An 18,613-nucleotide genomic window follows, 5' to 3' on the forward strand; every position below is an offset into this window, starting at 1 on the left:
ATTTTCTTCCAAAATATTCAATAAATTGTTCATCAGAAAAGATTGGAAAATAAACCAATTAGCTTACACAAAAACTAAATAATTAATTGGCATAATTATTGTGCACTGGCACTATCTAGGTTGGTTCCTGTCTTGTTCCCACCACTACTAGGATAGACTCCTGCTCTCCATTAACCAGAAATAGCCCAAATAGTTTCAGAAAATGGTTAGATGTTTGTGTGCACGAGGTATATGCATTCATGTGAATGAAATGAAGGTGAATTTCAACGCAGAATTCTCTTGGATATGGTAACACTCGGTTAATTGAACTTGCACATCTTACAGTGGTGAAATCTATATATAAAGCAGGTAAAGCAGGGAAGATACTGTACCAGTGGCGGCTGCTCTAAGACTACAAGGGAAGCTCCGCTTCCTCTACTATGTCAGAAAATAAATGCTCATATACTGTCGTATTTATATTGGTTTTAATAAAAGTGTGCTAGAACGCGTTCAACTTCATGACTAGCTCATTCAGAATCAAGTATTTATTGTAGATTGTTTGACGCGATTTTCTTGTCATACATTTCCGTGCAGCACAATGCGTTAAACCCTCCTGAAGCCCAGCTTCACTGGAGCTCTATGGGCAAGCACAGAGGAGCTTTTTTCACTGCAGAAAAGCTGGACAGTAACTCGATAAATGCACCAAAATCGTCACTTCCAGGGAAGCTCAGCTTCTCTGGGAGTGAATGGAGCAGTGGGCGGGCCAGGACGCTGGGCTGCTACATGTTGATGGGAGGAGCTGTTTGAAGGGTGGAACCCCTTTTTTGATTGATAGCATGGTATGACAAGGAGAACTGGCTGACTCGAAGTGCCGGGACAAATAAAATGTACTGTTGGCCATGCCTCTTGACGAAACCTTCTCAGAGAATAGGATGTGTTTGGTCAAACGGGGGTTTTGGGGATCTGGGTAACTTTGACAGGGCATGTAAAGAGCAAAGAACATGCAATCAATGAAGGTCTTCGCATTCAGGTGGCAAAACATAATGAAACAATAAAAAAAAACAGGGCCTTCCTAAACTGTCTAATTGATGTGACTTCCTTGCTTGGCCGTCAGAAGCTGGCATTCAGGGGGCATGATGAGAGTAGTAAATCAGCAAATAAGGGAAATTACAGGGAATTTACAGAAACATTAGCTAAATATGACTCTGTCTTGGCCACACAATTTCAGTCATCAGCTGTGTTTTCTGGTATGTCCCACTCAATCCAAAATGACTTGATCTCTGCTCTCGCAGCCACTGTTTCTAATTATATAAAAGGTGAAATTTAGACTGCTCCTTTTTTTGCATGGCAGGTGGATGAAGCAACTGACATATCTTGCCATGCCCAACTGTCTGTCATTATTAGATATGTGGATAGTGCAGGTAAAATTCAAGAGTGCTTCATTGGATTTTTGGATGTGTCAGGGGGTCGAGATGCTCAGTCTGTGTTTGAAGTTTTAAAAGAGAACATGCAGGGCTACAGTTTTAGAGAAAAACTTGTGGCACAAACCTACGATGGGGCTGCTGTCTTTGCTTCATCTCTCAATGGCCCACAGGCCAAAGCTAAAGTAATAGCCCCTAGTGCAGTGTTTGTGCATTGCTATGCACACAGACTGAACCTGGTGTTGTCCCAGGGTGCTAAATGCTTGCCTTAGTCAAGAATATTTTTCGCATCTCTCTCTGGGTTCACCACATTTTTTTCAAAGTCTACTCAAAGAATGTCTTTTCTTGAGTCTGCAGGGTCTTCAAGTTTGCCCAGAAATGCTCCTACTCGATGGAATTTCACATCACGGATAGTGAGCACTGTGGCAAACAATTATGATGGCCTCCTGCAGACCTTTGACAAGATTACCCAGGATGAAAGCATGGATGATGACACATTAGTTGCTGCCAAAGGCTTCATAATGAAACTGGAGGATTTTGAGTTTGTGCTCATGTTGTACACATATGAACAAATATTCTCTGAGACAGATGTTGTCTTTGATATTGTCCAGCAAAGGACTATGGATGTTCTTTACTGCAAAAAAAGAATTGGGTCTCTCCTTGCTTTTGTCAAGGAGAAGAGGTCAGATGAGGCTTATCAAGCAGTTTATGCAAAAGTAGCAAATCTCACATCACTCTCGAGATGAACCTATTAGAAAGTGCCGTCTGTCACAATTACAGGATCCCCAGGACCGCTACAGAAATTTGTACATGGCCATCCTAGACAATCTCATGGAGCAGATTTCTCAGCATTTTTCAAATTTGGAAAGCATGAGCTTCTTAGAATTAGTCAATCCAGGGAAATTTGATGAAATGAGACAAGTGTTTCCAGAGGAGGCATTTGAAAGTGTGCTGAAAAGTTACGGCCATTTCTTTGACTCAGGAAGACTGAGATCTGAATTTCAAGTACTATATTCAGATCATGACTTACAGGGGAGCCAGGGGTAAGCTGTGTGATTTCTTGGTGTTATTTAAAGGCATGGAGTTGGATAGTGCAATGCCTCAGCTATACAAGCTGTTGTCGTTAGTATCAACAATTGGCGATACATCAGCAGGTGTAGAGAGGATCTTCTCCTGTTTAAAACAGGTCCAGTCATACACCCGCCACATGATGGGCCAAGATCGTTTGAGCAACCTTGCTCTCCTGGCCATTCAGAGGAAACTGGTTAAGTCCCTGGAAAAGACGGCCAATTGGTACAACAGGGTCACAGACCATTTTCTGCAAAAGGAACGGAGGGCAGAATTTACGTACAAATAACATAATGAATTTTATGATGAAGGCCTAATATGAGCTTCCCCTGTTTCAAAAGCTAGCAGCCGCCACTGTACTGTACATTCAGTAAGTTAAAAGGTTCTTGTTTTCACATTTGATTTGGTGCCAGGTAAACACTATTTTAAACTGCAAAAAGTAAAAAATAAATAAAAATAAAAAAACCTTCTCTGGTGAATTAATATAGACCATGATGGTGAAGAAATGATGTTGACTTGAAAAATACCAACCATATTCTTTTAAGCCATCCCTTCAACTATCCATCTATGTGGCAATGCATTTGTAATCAACCAGAAGTGACATGTCCAATGTTTAGTTGATTTGTTTATGGCTTCCTTTACTTCAATTCAGTAATTCCTCACAAAAAAAATCTTTCATATTAGTAATTCATGTTTGCCTTCCTGATGGATTCTTTGCTCTGGCCAGGGGTACCCCACAACCAATATTGATGTGTCATTTCTTTATGGCACCCCCATGCTATTATGGAAGCTGATAAAATATTTTGTGGTTCAATTACATTTTATGGTAATTGGCTTCTTTAGTTACATTTGTTTTTCAGTCCACATATGGCTATACTGTCTCGGCCACCAAATTCTTTAAATATAAACCAATTTAAAAATTAAGGTCTCATTTCCTTTTTTTAGCCAACCTATACACCCACTGCAATAAAACAAGCAATAGTGACAAAGATTCAGCTGTTAAAGCAAATATAAATATTTTAAGTATCTTTGGAGGTCAATACATTTCATTGCCCTACCTACAAACTCTGTGGATCTACTGAAAGCAGGTACTGTACATGATGATTGCAGTGATATTTAGGGCACTGTCATTAACAAATATATTTGAAGGGAGGCATTTCCGGGCTTCATATTTGTCTTAGTTTCTCAGAGGGTCACACTAAAACCTAAAAGTTCAGTCTTGAATACACAAATGGAAATACTAGATTCTTAAGAGGCCCAAAATACCTTTTAATTTCTTCAGTGAAAGTTTTTGCCTGGATTTGTTTACTCAAGTATTTTACATTTGAAAGCAGTACCTACACCGTTTACAGGCAAATGATTGGTTGCTTAAAAACAAGCATGGTTTGGAAAAGGCCTGCAAGTTTGATATTCACTACAGTTGGGCCTGATTTGGTCAACATGTATTGTGGGGTAGACCACCGCACCACCTACACTGTGATTTGGTACATTGTTATCTTTGCCACACTGCTCTGTCTACTTACTTGCCAGGATTTGTTGAAGAAGCTCTCGTAGCTCTGCAGTAGTTTCAAATGTCCAGTAACCTAAGGAACCAAATATAACTGTTACCAGGTTAAAACAGTGCAAGGTGTAGAGCAGTGAAAGGCAACCTTTTTCAAGTTGCGGCACACTAAGTCCAAATATTTTCTTTTGTGGCGCACCTTAGGGACTGCTCATAAATAAAGTCGTGACGACACAATCTATGGACAATCGCCAATAAAAACAGTTAATTTTACAAGTTTGAAAGACATTTTATTAATAAAGGAATCAAAGGATAAATCTTAAATTTAATTAAAGTGAACGTTGAGATTGTTTTTCAGCACATATGAGATTGAAGCGAGGATCAATTTTCGAAAGATAAACGCGCATTTTCTTGTCGATCATTTGAAGTCTCTTGCGTTTCTTTGACTTCATTTCCATAAGTGTTCTGTTATCTGTTTTTCCAACATGAAATATTTTTTTTAAACATTATCTTTTTAATCAACCAAAAGTTCAAAAACACTAGCAATTTTAAATATTTTACAAAAGTTTTTGCTGCGCCCCTAGAGAATTCCGCAGCGCACTGCACACTGGTTGCCCGACAATGGTGTAGAGTGAAATTTTATTGTAGGCAGTCATTTAGAATATCCCCAGCCAACACTGGATTTAACTGTGCAAACAAGAACTAACATGAGAAACTATTTATACACAGCAGGCAATGTGCAAAACCACTGACAAAAAATCATAGAGTATACCATGCAGAAAAAGGTCACTCACTCATGTTATTTCCTCCTGCCAGCTGTGCTAAGGAGTGAGGAAATGCAAATAATGTGGGGTTCATCCAAGCAAGAAAAATTATTTAAAGTTGGGTAAACTTGTCTATACTGGTACAGCCCTAATTCTAGATGTGTGTTTAGGTTTATTTTTGACTAATGAAATTGAACTCTTACTTATCCATATTGCCAAGAAAAGCAAGAAAAACTCTAAATATTATGACCACTTTGGTTCAATGTTTAATTGTTAAGAATTAATCTATTTTAAAAGTTAATTCTCATTTTACTGCATTGTTAAAATACAGAAAATGTATTTCCTAATGTTACACACAACTTAGTTTCTCACCCCAACATAAAACATCGCATGCACAGATAATAATGAAATAATTTCTTCTTTTTAATTTTCTATGGCATCATTTAAAAAACTGATGATTTTATTCTGAAATAATGTTTTTAGATTTAGTTTGGATTCCTGGGTGATGCTTAACAATAACCCATACATACTCTACATTCTTACATTATGTATATAATGTATATTGGCAGAAATAGATGTCCACTCATGTAGACATACGCGACTAATTTGTAATCACCAACTGACCTAAGGCAATTGTCTTAAGGGTGTACTTTAATACGCAGGAGTCAAACAAAGTGTCAGGGAACCAGTGGGCCCCTGTTTGTTGCCAATAGCTGGTGAATGGCAAAAAAGAGAAGTTAAATGGCACATGGAGATGGTATAAGCACAAAATAAAGATGTACTCCTGTGTGTACTAGCTTTGTTGCTGTAGAGTCCAAGACTGACTGCTTCCTTCTAGTGCTGGGTGGTTTTGAAATGCTGATTAATGACAGAGAGCAAAAAGTAAGGTTATTTGTTTTCTGGCTGACACACCTCTGAACTGTGGAAAAAAGAGATGTTGCATTAACAAGAGCACCCCCTCTCATCCCAGCAGTGGTATTGCTTACATGTTAAGAGCCCTGTGAATGTTTCCTAGTCACACATGCATCACAGCACATATGGAAGGTTACGTAACCCTCCCCTCCACAATAACCCATTTGTTCACATAATTGCTAGTCTAAGCTTATGATTCATAAATTGCATTTTTCATTCTTTTCTTTTTCGTTAAACAGGTGGAGGAAGTGGTTATGTAAAAATACGTGCATATGATTCACATGTAGCAATTTTTAATTTGGGCTTGTTTACAAGTAATTAAATATTTATGAAATGTAAGGAAAATGAAAAGGCATAATATTGAACCTTCTCATAACCTTGGTATTATGAAAGACTAGGTGATATGGTACAGTGTATACTTGAGACTAACTGTAGTGGAGGTTTGGGTAGTTCTTGTGATTACAATGAACTTGGTGAAAGATGTCAGCTAATTTGTTTTTTCACATCCACATACTGAGCACCACTCCATCTTAGGGTATATTTATACAATTTTGGGATGTAAAATCAACATAACTTTAGAACACCAGATAGACAGTACCTTGGTCAGGATTATAGAGCTATGAGGCAGCGAAACTAACCACTGTACCACCAGAGCACCCATGTTATGTGGTATGGTAGGTCCGTAGCTTGATAATAGGCTGCCCATTTTTAATAAGTAAATAATGGAACTGCCGGCTCTGTCTTCGTGGGTGTGCACTCGTACAGCTGTGGGAGATTAGTGAGGTAATTAGAGTGAAACACACCTGCACGTAGGGGTTTGGTCTGCCCCAATAGCCTCATCGGCTTTCTGTGGAGCACGTTGGAGGCGCTGCACTTCATGGAGACATAGAGAAAGAAAAAAAGGACAGAGGTTGAAGTGAGGATAAAATAGGCAGGAGCGGGAGTGAACTGGTTTAAGAGAGAAGCAGGTGGATGGGAATGTTGTTCCAGGGAGGAGTGTGTCTAGCCAGTGCTCAGGAGGGTACTGAAGGGTAGCACCTGCTAAACAACTATATAGCAGCAGCAACCATCATGCTCGAGAGTGTACTCTCGCCGGGAAGAACCATCGAGATAGCAGCGGTGGGAGTACAGTTTGCTTTCGTTGGGTGGAGCAATGATTGGCAGCTATGGGCATGGAGCAGAGCAGAGTCCAGTGGCTCCCTTGGAATGCTGTAAGGTCGGAAATTGGGACATAGGCTAGGAGAGAAAGGGTGTCTGTGCCTATTGGTTGACGTCTTTCTGAGCTACAAGGTTCGGGTAGGATAAGCCAGAGAGGTGTTGGTTTTCAAAGGGAAGCACTGGGGACTGAGAATTTTAAAGGAGATTCCTGCATTGTTTTAACCTAATTTTTAATGGATTATTTCTTTGGATTTTTTAACCTCCAACAGTTCACTTTTTATTGGATTGTTTATTTATTAAACTTTGCACTGCCCTTTTTGGACCCACTTGTTTGTTTGGTTTTTAATAAAAGCACTTAACACCTTATGCATCTACACCTTGCTATATGTATGTTTTGTCCTCATCTGCCTTGCTCAACCAGTTATGTTTTCAATGTCTGGTCCAAGAGGTTCCTGGAGGGAACCAGTAGCAAGGGGCCAACCTGGACCATTTTATGTTTAGCGTAGATATTTTGCAGAGTCATCAGTCATTTTCTTGTTATTCATGACTATGTAGTGTTACAAATACTTCACAACTGACATAATATAAAAGTATCCATCCATACATTTTCTAACCCGCTGAATCCGAATACAGGGTCACGGGGGTCTGCTGGAGCCAATCCCAGCCAACACAGGGCACAAGGCAGGAACCAATCCTGGGCAGGGTGCCAACCCACCGCAGATATAAAAGTATGTTAGGTCATATTCTTTCTAGTGTACATATTTAAGTGAAATTATTCTTAAGAAGTGGTCAATCTATTTAACGGCTTTCTGGATTTTTACAACTTGTTTTTTTTCTTATCTTCCTTAGGAGAGTCAGGAATATATAATTTGAATGTCCCAATTTTTATAAATGATGACTATATACATCCCTTCAGAAGCATCACATTGTCTGGTGTCATTAAAATACCTAAGATCATCTTTGATCCTCCAAGTTTGATATTAGCACCAGTACCTTTGGAAACAGAAGTAGGAGCTATGATTAGCATAATTCCATCAGAGTATATCAGGTTGGTACTTTTATATTCTAGTCTTAAATGTGGTGCTTTTCTTTTGTGCGCATACAGTAATTGCTGTGCAGTAAATTCCAGTACAATCATCTGATCATGTGTCTGTGCAATTTAGAGGAACAATATGCAAGAATAGAGATATAAGTGCCTTCGAACTTGGCATAATGATAGCACCACATAAATCTGCATTCGTTTTTCTGGAACAGTAATGTTGTTAAGAGTTTTGCGTACAGCAATGTCACAGGTACTATAAAGAGCAGGCTACTACCTAGAAAAACATCCAGAAAATATGAGTGCTATAGTCAGAAATAAACTGCTAAAAGAGGCTGACATGATATGTAAATTATAATAGCAAGCAATGGTGAAACATATAACTACTTAGTATAACTGTGTTGTGGTAAAAATGGCATAGCTGAATGTGAAACTTATTGTTCCTTGAGACAGAATACTTCATCCATTGCAAAAAAACCTTTTTGTTTTGAGTTAGTAGTGCAGTATGTTCTTTTTTGTAGAAAAGCAATGTTTGAAGACTATATCTAATGTGTACACTAGAGCTTAGTAAATGCATTTTTAATGGATGCAATGTTCCCATCTCAAAAAGGATCTTTTCAGTAGGGTAACATTATATTTAAGTCCAAGAAAGCTATGAATTATCCTAGGAACATGATAGGGGACACAGAGTTATGCAATGGTCACTCCAGTCATGCAATCCAGGCAAGCTTGTTTGGGTTACGATTTTATAAGATATTCAGAGCCAACATTCACCACCATCTAATTTGCAGTATCTATGATACAAATATAATTAATGTGAGGCAAGTTTCTGAGTACATGTCTGACAATTTTAGATTGTTCTGAGAGGAAATTAGTAACAACTTGCTATTAGGTGGGCATATGTAATTAAATGATAATCAAGTATATCATTTACAACAGTGAAACTGTTTTTTACAAGGGTTAATTTGAAAAGTTGCATCTTGGTGACACAAAACGAGTAATTATTAGAGCTAGAAAAATAAAATTAAGCAAAATATTTCTGTTATACTAATGAAGAAGGTCCCCTCCTACTGTTATCTGCTTTCAGTTTACTTTGTAATGTAAATCATCTCCCAAGTGTAAACAGTGTTAGGGTGGATGTCATGGATGTTTAAATACATCAGCAACAATTCATCATGTAATAAATTACATTTTCTCTAATTTAGAAATTGCTTTGTGAATGTGGAACTTCCAGAAATTGAGCTTGAAGATGGAACAAACATTAAACCTTTCACTCTAAAGTTTCTATCTGGCCAACAAATAATAACATTATCAAATGGAAAAAATAAGATTCTGACATGCCAGATTATCTTCAAATCCTCACGTCCTGTTTCTGATGTGTCAGATATTGTCTTCATTGATGAACATCAACAGAGGTACTTGTTTTAATTAAAGAAATTGTTTCAAAATATTATTTTATTGTTTTTGTTTACTGTTTACTTTTCACTTTTATACAAAGTAAGTGTTGCCCTTTTATTTTCCTCTTAAACATAACTAAAGAAGAAAATCATCTTTATGTTTTTACCTCTTGGGACCTCTCAGTGCAACAAGAGAATTTTGAGTTATTGTGAGTCAAGTTTCTGGAATATTTGTTTGTCAGGGTTAAAAAAAATCTTCATATTAACTTACTAGTTCTTAATCAGCTACTATCCATTTAGCTTCTGTATATGCAACTGCACCAGTAATAATTTTAACAATTGTATTTCAGATACTGGTTTTAATAATAATATAGTTTTTGTAACAGTGGACATTTACCTTATAAAATGCCTTACAAAACATTTAGGACTTCATTGGCATGAAAAGCTGTGTACTTCATAAATAAACCAATCTGCTGACTTTTTTTCCTGATGGTTGCAGGTTAGGATTAATGATTCATGTCTCCTTCCTGATTGCAACTAGTAGCCTGTACAAGTTATCAGTCAATTCTGGATATGGTGCCAGCCTGCAGTAGGATATATATATATTCATATAATCATACTAAGCTAAAAATGGGTCAGAGTAGTCAGACCAGGTGTTCGTTCAGGAGACTGTAGGAAGGTTTGGTATCAAAGGTCAGGGAAGCTGTTGTCAAAACTGAAGTTGTAGTGAAAAAGGTAAACAGCCAGATGTTCAAAAGATGTGTCATCATATAACATGAGTGTGAAACTGACAGTACAGTTAAAAGGTGAGTCACTGCAAGACATGCTGTCAGCAAAACTAGATACAAAACTGCTGTCACTGACTCAAAAGAAAAACTGCAATAAATCAAAAACTAAATGACCTTTAATACTATTAGTAAACAAACCACAGTTATTTGAGAATTGAGTCCTTAAACCCGTAGCCAAAACTGAAGTGTAAAACTGGGATTAATGCCAAAATGAGAACTGCCAGAATTTGAAAACTAGAAGACATACTACCACCAAAATTTTAGACTCGTAATCAATCATACAATAATCTAAAGGTGAACACAAGATCATCACATCACAAGATCTGAAGGGCCTGGTAATGCAGTTGAGTAACTTACTCCATAGATACTGTATCTGTTGCATTCTGTGAAAAGACATACTAATCCTTATGCAAAGTGTACTTTTATCCAACTTTCACCTGTATTAATTTTTTCTCAGCATGTCTATCTATAATGATTTTTAATGTGTTAACACTAGAATTACCAAAGCCTACAAAAAAAATTTGTAGATCTAGCCCACCTTAAATCCCATCGCACCACTCCGTCAGAGTCATTTGTACTGTAAATGTGCAGATTAAGACAAGCAGCAAGCAGCCTGCTATTCCATCCCCCCACCTCCACAGAATGTGCACAAAGTTCTCCCAGCTCATGCCTTGGTTATCTTGGAGTGAAGTGTTGGGGTCTCATGTATATCTCAGTGCGTAGAACTCACACTATAACATTGTGTAAGCACAAAAGTGTGAATGTGCGTATGCACAGAAAAATCCAGATGCATAAATCTGTGCGTTCACCCACTTCCACGTTCTTCTGCTACATAAATCCCGATCAGTGTGAAAACTAATGCACGTGCATGCGCCTGCTGTCCCACCCCAACTCCTCCTAGAATTACGCCTCTTTGAATATCCAAATCAATATAAATAGCCTTTAAGCATAGCCTTCTGTGAAAAGGCAATGGCAAAAGCAAGAGGGAAAATTGAAGAATTTCAGCAAATACCAAGGGAGGCAAAGAAAACGTACTATTTGTTGGTTTAAACAGTGGTATAAACAACAAAAGGAAGTTGATCAAGTGACATAGCGTGTCAGAGAAACTCAAAAGCTCATGTTCACAAAGTCGCACAATGCCCGAAATAAAAAAGAAGTTGTCAGATATCAAAGTCGCCATGAAAAGGGGAGTCGTAGCCCACCATCTGACTGTCATAGGAAAGTTTATTAGGGTACAGAGAAAAAAAAGGCACACAGTGGAGAGAAGCATGACATGTAAACTTTAATCTCTAAATTTCCACTTTAATCACATCTTTTATTTTGTCATTAAAGTAGAACATCATAAACTTAATCTTAAAATCGTTTAATTTACTAGTTTCTCAATCCCATCGTAACTAAAGTAGCACGTTAAATGCTTTTGTTTTGTATTTGATCATCGATGTGCTCTATGTGTGTGAATCACTATGTGCTTCTGGGCTTTCTCTTCCTCCGATAGGACACAGAATACATTACATTTTTGATATTACAGCTCTCTGAGTAATTCAAATACTGAGATGTAAACGTGATATCTATTTCATAATGATAGGAGTTAAAGCATGTTATTAAACATGGGAACATGCTGGCACAGTGATTGTTCATGTGTCATGCAAGATGCTTGCTGCGCCATGTGCTGCCTTCAATGAAATACTTTATTGTAGCAGTACTGTCTCTTTCAAACGTACTAACCTCCAATTCCTGTCCTCGTTTTTCTTTCTCCAAATACCTAATCGCCACACAATCAGCTCTGTAATAGACGTTAAGCCATCTGTAAGCTTAGAATGCAGATTTTTTAAAACTTTTAAGGAACATTAATTATTCTATCCATCTATCCTTACAGTGTTGCGTCAGCACCAGCAAGGATACAGCGCGAGTCAGGAACAATCAGTGAACAGAGCGCCAGTGGCTCACTAACGCTGTGGCAGCGTGTAGTTAAAGTTTTATCTGTATAATATAATAAACATATTTTGCTGCATTTCATCTTAAAAATGATATCATCATCATATGTAAATGCATGCTTTATAAAGTGGCTCAGGTTGTGCAATATTATAACTGTAGTGCAAGTTTACAGTGAGGTGATTGCACAAATAAGTACAAACAGTTCTACAAGGAGCACTTGATGGACTAATTGAGTGTGTTTAGAATTCTTGGGATGAAACTGTTTCTGAATTGCGAGGTCCGTACAGGAAAGGCTCTGAAGCGTTTGTCATATGAGAGCAGTTCAATAGACAGCTTGGCTCAGGCAGCATGTGCTTGATGCTGTATACCGATAATTCTCTTTCCGATCAGCTGCTGTGCAGCTGTGATTCACACTCAGATACAGTTATATAAATACTCAGAATGGTGTAGTGAGAGTAATATGGAAAAAGATGATTCGATGTGGGATCTGAAGTACAGTGAGAGTAACAACGCTAATGCAGTTATGGTATTTGGAATAGTTTGACCATTCTTTGGACCATTATATTGTTAGAGGTTAATTACAATCAGTTGCATTAAACTAATAAACAATATGTGGTTAACTTCAGTGTATTTATAAAGCTGCGTCAGGGATGTGGATCTAAAAAAGAAAGGATAACCACACAGGAACAGTAGCACTGCTTTGACGCTGGGTGCCGCCAGTCTGCAAAACCGAGCAGAGAACTTACGTACGACAGGGTATGAGCTACCGTGGAAATGTGCATGGCTTTACGCCAAGTTTTGGTTTTATACATCGCAATTTAAACATGAAAACGTTCTTACGCAATATTTTTGTGCACACGCACGCACCATTTATACATGAGGCCTTTGGAGTTTTAGAGTGGAAATAATGGATCGTTATTTGGAACACATGCATTTCAAGAGTGTTCCGTTTCTACAGTAATCTGTGTAAACACATTGTTAAAACAGAAACATTTTTCATATTTTAGTAGTAAATGACAAAATGTACAATAAATTTATACCCAATGTCCCATATATTTGTCTCTTTTTTTTTTTCTCCGTGCTGCGTTGACATCATGCACCAGAACGCGTAAGCTTATTCAGTGTGTGCAGGAACATGCAGGTGGCCAGTTGCTATGTTCTATAATAAGCTTGACCTGTCGGCGATCAATGCACATGTACTGCGGAAGGCATGCACGGGGGCCATTGAGAAAAGAAGAGTGTTCATGGCTCACCTTGCAGAGGAACTTTGTCGTCGCATCTTACTAGAAAAGTAGATGTAAAAAGAAAAGGAGGATGCATGTGTTACAAATAACGATCTATTATTTCCACTCTAAAACTCCAGCACTTCACTCCCAGATAATCAAGACATGAGCTGGGAGAACTTTGTGCATGTTCTGTGATGGTCGGGGGGATGGAATAGCAGGCTGCTTGCTGCTTGTCTTAATCGGCATATTTACAGGACAAAAGACGCTGACGGAGAGGTGCAAACGGATTTAAGGTGGGCTGGATTTACGAGTTTTTCGTAGGCTCTGGTCATTCTAGTGTTAACAGCACAGAACAAAAATTGGTAAGATGTGTGCTTCATTCAAGAAAAATGGTAATGTTATGCAGGTTGTGCCAGAATCATCTGAATTAAATTTAAAGTAAAAAAAAAGAAATCCATGCTAAAAAAATAAAATTAGAACTACAAGTTTCATTTGTTGATAAACTGATGAAGGATCAAAAGTGTAAACATTGTCAGTCTATTGTTGCTTTTGTTTTTCAGCATGAATAGAAATTCTGGCTTATATCGTTATGTTAATGTTAAGCATTTAGCTAGTGTCATGTTGCCACAAAGAACAGACTGTCATTTTGATATATTAAATTAATTATTGCTGGTCCCGGATGCACTGACCCCTCTTTCTTTATTATTTGTTCACTGGCAGGAATTCCGGCAATTTCTTTCTTAAATATCTTGTGACCTTTTTCTTTTTTAATTGAGTTCTTTCTACTTTGTACTTACTGAACTTCCTTTTTTGCTATTAAAATAATTATTTATATATTTAGGGTAAAATAATCTTTCCCCTAGATTACAGCTGTCTGATTGTTAAAAATAGTTCAAAAATACAATTTGTTCAAATTAATACAAAGATCTAGATAAGCAAAACAGCATTTAAGGTTTTCTGCACATTATACACACAACTCAATATGATATCAGATTTTTGCTAATTGGGATGCTTGCTTACTTAGTTTTTAAAATCAGAGAATGATGAATTTTATTTTAATATGTTTGGCTTATTAATTACAACTTAAAGTTGTATTTTTAAACATTTCTGTTTTTGTGTTTAATGCAATTGAACAGTATTTGCTTTGCTGCATTGTTAATATTCTAATAAAAGCCTTTATTAGTCATTTTAAATTAAGTTATTTATTTTGACTCATTTAAAGAACAGTACTGTAATTTCAAAGTTAATTGCTTCAACATGCAAAGAAACCATATTTTTATTTCCCTTATTTAGATTTGTTCTATCTGTTGTTGCAACAGCAGACAATTGTCTTTTGACTGCTTACCCCTATCTGGCACTTCATCTCTCTGATCAACAGATTGTTCTAAAAAGTGGTATGTTGATCATTTTTACTTTAACTTTATTTAATATTTACTATAGAATGTGGTGAAAATAGCAAATGGCTAATATTCCAGTTATATATTATTTAATTATACATGTTTGATAGCTTGCTTATTAACATTGCTTGTTCAAACCACCGAAGGCCTGGGTTTTACTTCACATCCAGTCACAGTGTATGCAGAATTTGTACTTTTTAGAGTGTTTTCTTTTACGCAATTGTTTTCTTGTACATCTTAAAAATATTTAAGTTAGTTAGCTAAAATCACTAAATATGCTATCCGTGTGGGATTGAGCATCATTGAATTCTGGTACTTTGTGCTTAGCTGAATGTGCTATAGCTGGGACAGGCATACTGTAAGCTTATAATGGGACAAATATGTTAGAAAATCGATGTATAAAGTATTAGCATACAGCAAACATAAAATGTTTGATTCATTATAGGTCCAGTTCCATATACACACATTTTTATACTTAAAAGTTTTTTAACTGAATATCTGTATCATTTCATAAAGTGAAGAAAATAAGCAAAATTAATAAATATATTGAAATAATACAGGTATAAATACCATACCTTACCCTTATCCAAACCCGCTTAATCCTAAGCACAGTCACGTTGGGCTGGAGCCTATTCCAACGAGCACAGGGTACAGGCAAGAAGAATACCCTGGGCAAGGGTGACTGTCCATCAAAGGGGAAACATATAAATAATATTTAATAATTAATTACCTATGGTCACTTTAATTTGATGTACTTTTGAGTCCCAAATGATAATAAAGAAATATAACAGTGCTTCCCTCCCTCCCTTTTTAATTGTAACAGTGATAATAGTAGCTGTTCCATACATTCAGTATTGCTGTTGCAGAGAATATTGCTGTTCTTGCAGTTCTGGCTTCATCTATAAGAGCTGCTCTTATTTCAAGTTGAGTACTTTGCACTAAGTTACCTAGAAATAACATATACAAACACACTCAAACAAATATCAAAAAGTGAATTTAAAAAATGCTTAAGTCAGAGTGCCAACTGTTTATGATACATACTGAATATGATATCAGAAAAAGGACATGTGGAGTATTACCAGTACCGATATAATATATATAAAAAGTGTCATTACATAGTAGAGGGCATAGCCCTGCTCTTATATTGTTTCTACTGTCATCATCTTTACTGAACAACATTGGCATATTTTAACTTGTCAATATTCATGAGGGGTTTTGGGAAGTTTTGCCAGAAAAGTGAGTGTGTGTTTAATCTGAAGGGCACAATTTGTTTTTGCAATTAATCTTTTTACCTAGAGTTATGTGGGTTTGCTGTTTTCGCTTCCAAGACAACCCTGTACTAAACAATGTACAATGTTTTACTGCAGACAAAACAATTTATTGCCATACTGAGATGAAGAGGTACCAGAACTCTTTCTTTCATGTAGATTAAATTACATTATATTCAACTGCATACTATAGCAAAATAATCTCAACTCAAAGTACAATATACAGTAAAACAATATAATACAATCATCTAGTACAATATATGATATTTGTAGCAGCAGAGGAATAAGCTTGTGTTTGCATTAGGTTTGGTGCTTTTGTAGCATGTCTTTCAGATGTTATTTATTTAGAGTTATTGTAAACCACCATTTACAGATATTTGGAAATGCGTTCTGTAGGAATTAATTGAATTGTTTTGTATAAACCCAAACTTGCACCAAAGTAACATGACCTGACAGCTTAAGCAGAATGAAGAATGAAGTATGGTAAGTGCTTGTTTATTGCCAATGCTTATTTATTTATAAATTTCGTTTCATGTTGAAATACAAAGAAAACTTTTTTTTAGATGCTATTTCTCAAAGTCAGCAACTATAAAAACTGATTTGGTAATTACTTTTGTTTCAAAGGCTGTCTAAATGGTGTAAACAGCAAACAGAACACCGGAGAAGCTATTCTTCATCCATGCTACACCCCTGCTACTCACTCTCGAAGTACTTCTTCAAGTTCAACCTTCATCGTCCTGAGCTCAACATGTGATGAATCCTTTCCAGGTAAGTATGTTGTGTGCGTATGTGTCTGCTTAACTGTGTTTATAACCACATTTGACTTATTGTGCAACTCTGAAATTAGTTCCATAAGGAAATTTTTTGTATTGTTCATTTTCAAGGGAAAAAAAGGACTGTTTCCTGAGCAAGTTTCCAGTTTTTGTGTTAAGCCACTCACTCATTCAGGGACATTTTGGATTTGGCAGATCATCAAATAAACCTGTTATATGGATGTGTGAGAAAAAGCAGAGTACCCAGATAAAGACTTGTGTAGGCACAGAGAAATATGCAGTCATCTGGGGCCTCGTGTATAATGCTGTGCGTAGAATTCACACTAAAACATGGCTCACGGGCAAAAGTGGAAATGTGCGTACGCACAAAAAAATTTAGATACACAAAACCGTGTGTAAGCAAACTTCCACGCACTTCCACTCCATAAAACCTGGTCAGTATGAAATATAACACACGTGCACACACCTGCTGCCCCACCCTGACTCCTTCCAGAATTTTGCATATTTGAATATGTAAATCAATATAAATAACCCTTTCAGTTCAGTCTTTTGTTAAAAGACAATGGCAAAAGCACATATAAAAAAGAAGAATTTTACCAAATGTGAAATGGAGGTCCTACTCAGTTAAGTGGAGGCAAGGAAAAGCACACTTTTTGGTGACTTAGGCAGTGGTCGAGGCAACAGAAGGAGCTTAATACAATGCCACAAAAGTTCAAGTTCAGAAAGTCGCTTAGTGCCCGAAATAAAAAAGAAGTGGCTAGGTGTTGAAGTTGACATAAAAATGCAAGTCATAGCCCACTGCCTGAGTGTCATATGGAAGCATATTAGGGCAGGGAGAAAAGAAAAAAAAAAACAGGGACACTGAAGAAAAAAATGTAGACTTTAATCTCGAAATTTCCTCATTAATCTTGTTTATTTTGTCATTAAAGTGGAACGTCGTAAACTTCATCTTAAAATTTAATTTACTAGTTTCTCAAATCCCATTGTAACTAAAGTTGTACATTAAATGCTTCGTATTCTATGTGTTCTATGTGCTTCTTAAAAGGGCTTTCTCTTTCGCAGACAGGAGCATGCAGGCACTGAGCGCCACACTGAATACATTCATGATATTACAGCTCGTTGAACAAGATTTCAAGATGAAATGCATTAAAGCATTGTGGCATAGCGGTAGCAATGAGCTGGCGCCCTGTTCAGGGATTGTCCTTGCCTCCCCTGTCCAGGGATTGCTCCTGCATCCTGCAAGACACTTGCTGGAGCATGCGTGACCCTAAATGTTTCACACACAAACATTAGAGCACTGTAGACGAGAATTGGCCATTCAGCCCAACAAAGCTCGCCAGTCCTATCCACTTATTTCCTCCAAGAAAACATCGTCGAGTTTTTAAAGTCCCTAACATCTTACTGTCTACCACACTACTGGGTAGCTTATTCCAAATGTCTATCATTCTTTGTGTAAAGAAAAACTTCCTAATGTTTCTGCGAAATTTACCCTTAACAAGTTTCCAACAATGTCCCCGTGTTCTGGATGAACTCATTTTAAAATACAAGTCTCGATCCACTGTACTAATTTCCTTCATAATTTTAAACACTTCAATCATGTCACTTCTTAATCTTCTTTTGCTTAAACTTTAAAGGCTCAACTCTTTTAATCTTTCCTCATAAATTCAACCCCTGTAGCCCTGGAATCAGCCTAGTCGCTCTTCTCTGGACCTTTTCTAGCGCTGCTATGTCCTTTTTGTAGCCTGGAGACCAAAACTGCACACAGTACTCAAGATGAGGCCTCACCAGTGGATTATAAAGGTTGAGCATAACCTCCTTGGACTTGTACTCCACACATCATGCTATATAATCTACCATTCGTTTAGCCTTCTTAATGGCTTCTGAACACTGTCTGAAAGTTGATAGCTTAGAGTCCACTATGACTCCTAAATCCCTCTCATAAGGTGAACTCTCGATTTTCCGACCGCCCATTCTGTATTCAAACCTA

General features: G+C 37.1%; 1 protein-coding gene across 1 annotated transcript in view; it reads left to right on the top strand.

Annotated features, from left to right (window-relative positions):
- Positions 1 to 18,613, top strand: part of LOC120524451 (cilia- and flagella-associated protein 47-like) — a 644,864-nt gene that overhangs the window by 145,454 nt on the left and 480,797 nt on the right. Inside the window, exons 25-32 of the mRNA XM_039746304.1 lie at positions 1,331 to 1,585; positions 1,724 to 2,116; positions 2,181 to 2,346; positions 5,885 to 5,959; positions 7,653 to 7,851; positions 9,048 to 9,257; positions 14,482 to 14,582; positions 16,478 to 16,621. Of these exons, the coding sequence (XP_039602238.1) occupies positions 1,331 to 1,585; positions 1,724 to 2,116; positions 2,181 to 2,346; positions 5,885 to 5,959; positions 7,653 to 7,851; positions 9,048 to 9,257; positions 14,482 to 14,582; positions 16,478 to 16,621 (1,543 nt within the window). The remainder of the gene's footprint in view (positions 1 to 1,330; positions 1,586 to 1,723; positions 2,117 to 2,180; positions 2,347 to 5,884; positions 5,960 to 7,652; positions 7,852 to 9,047; positions 9,258 to 14,481; positions 14,583 to 16,477; positions 16,622 to 18,613) is intronic.

The sequence above is a fragment of the Polypterus senegalus genome, chromosome 2 (genome assembly GCF_016835505.1).
Source record: "Polypterus senegalus isolate Bchr_013 chromosome 2, ASM1683550v1, whole genome shotgun sequence".
Classification (NCBI taxonomy): Eukaryota; Metazoa; Chordata; class Cladistia; order Polypteriformes; family Polypteridae; genus Polypterus; species Polypterus senegalus.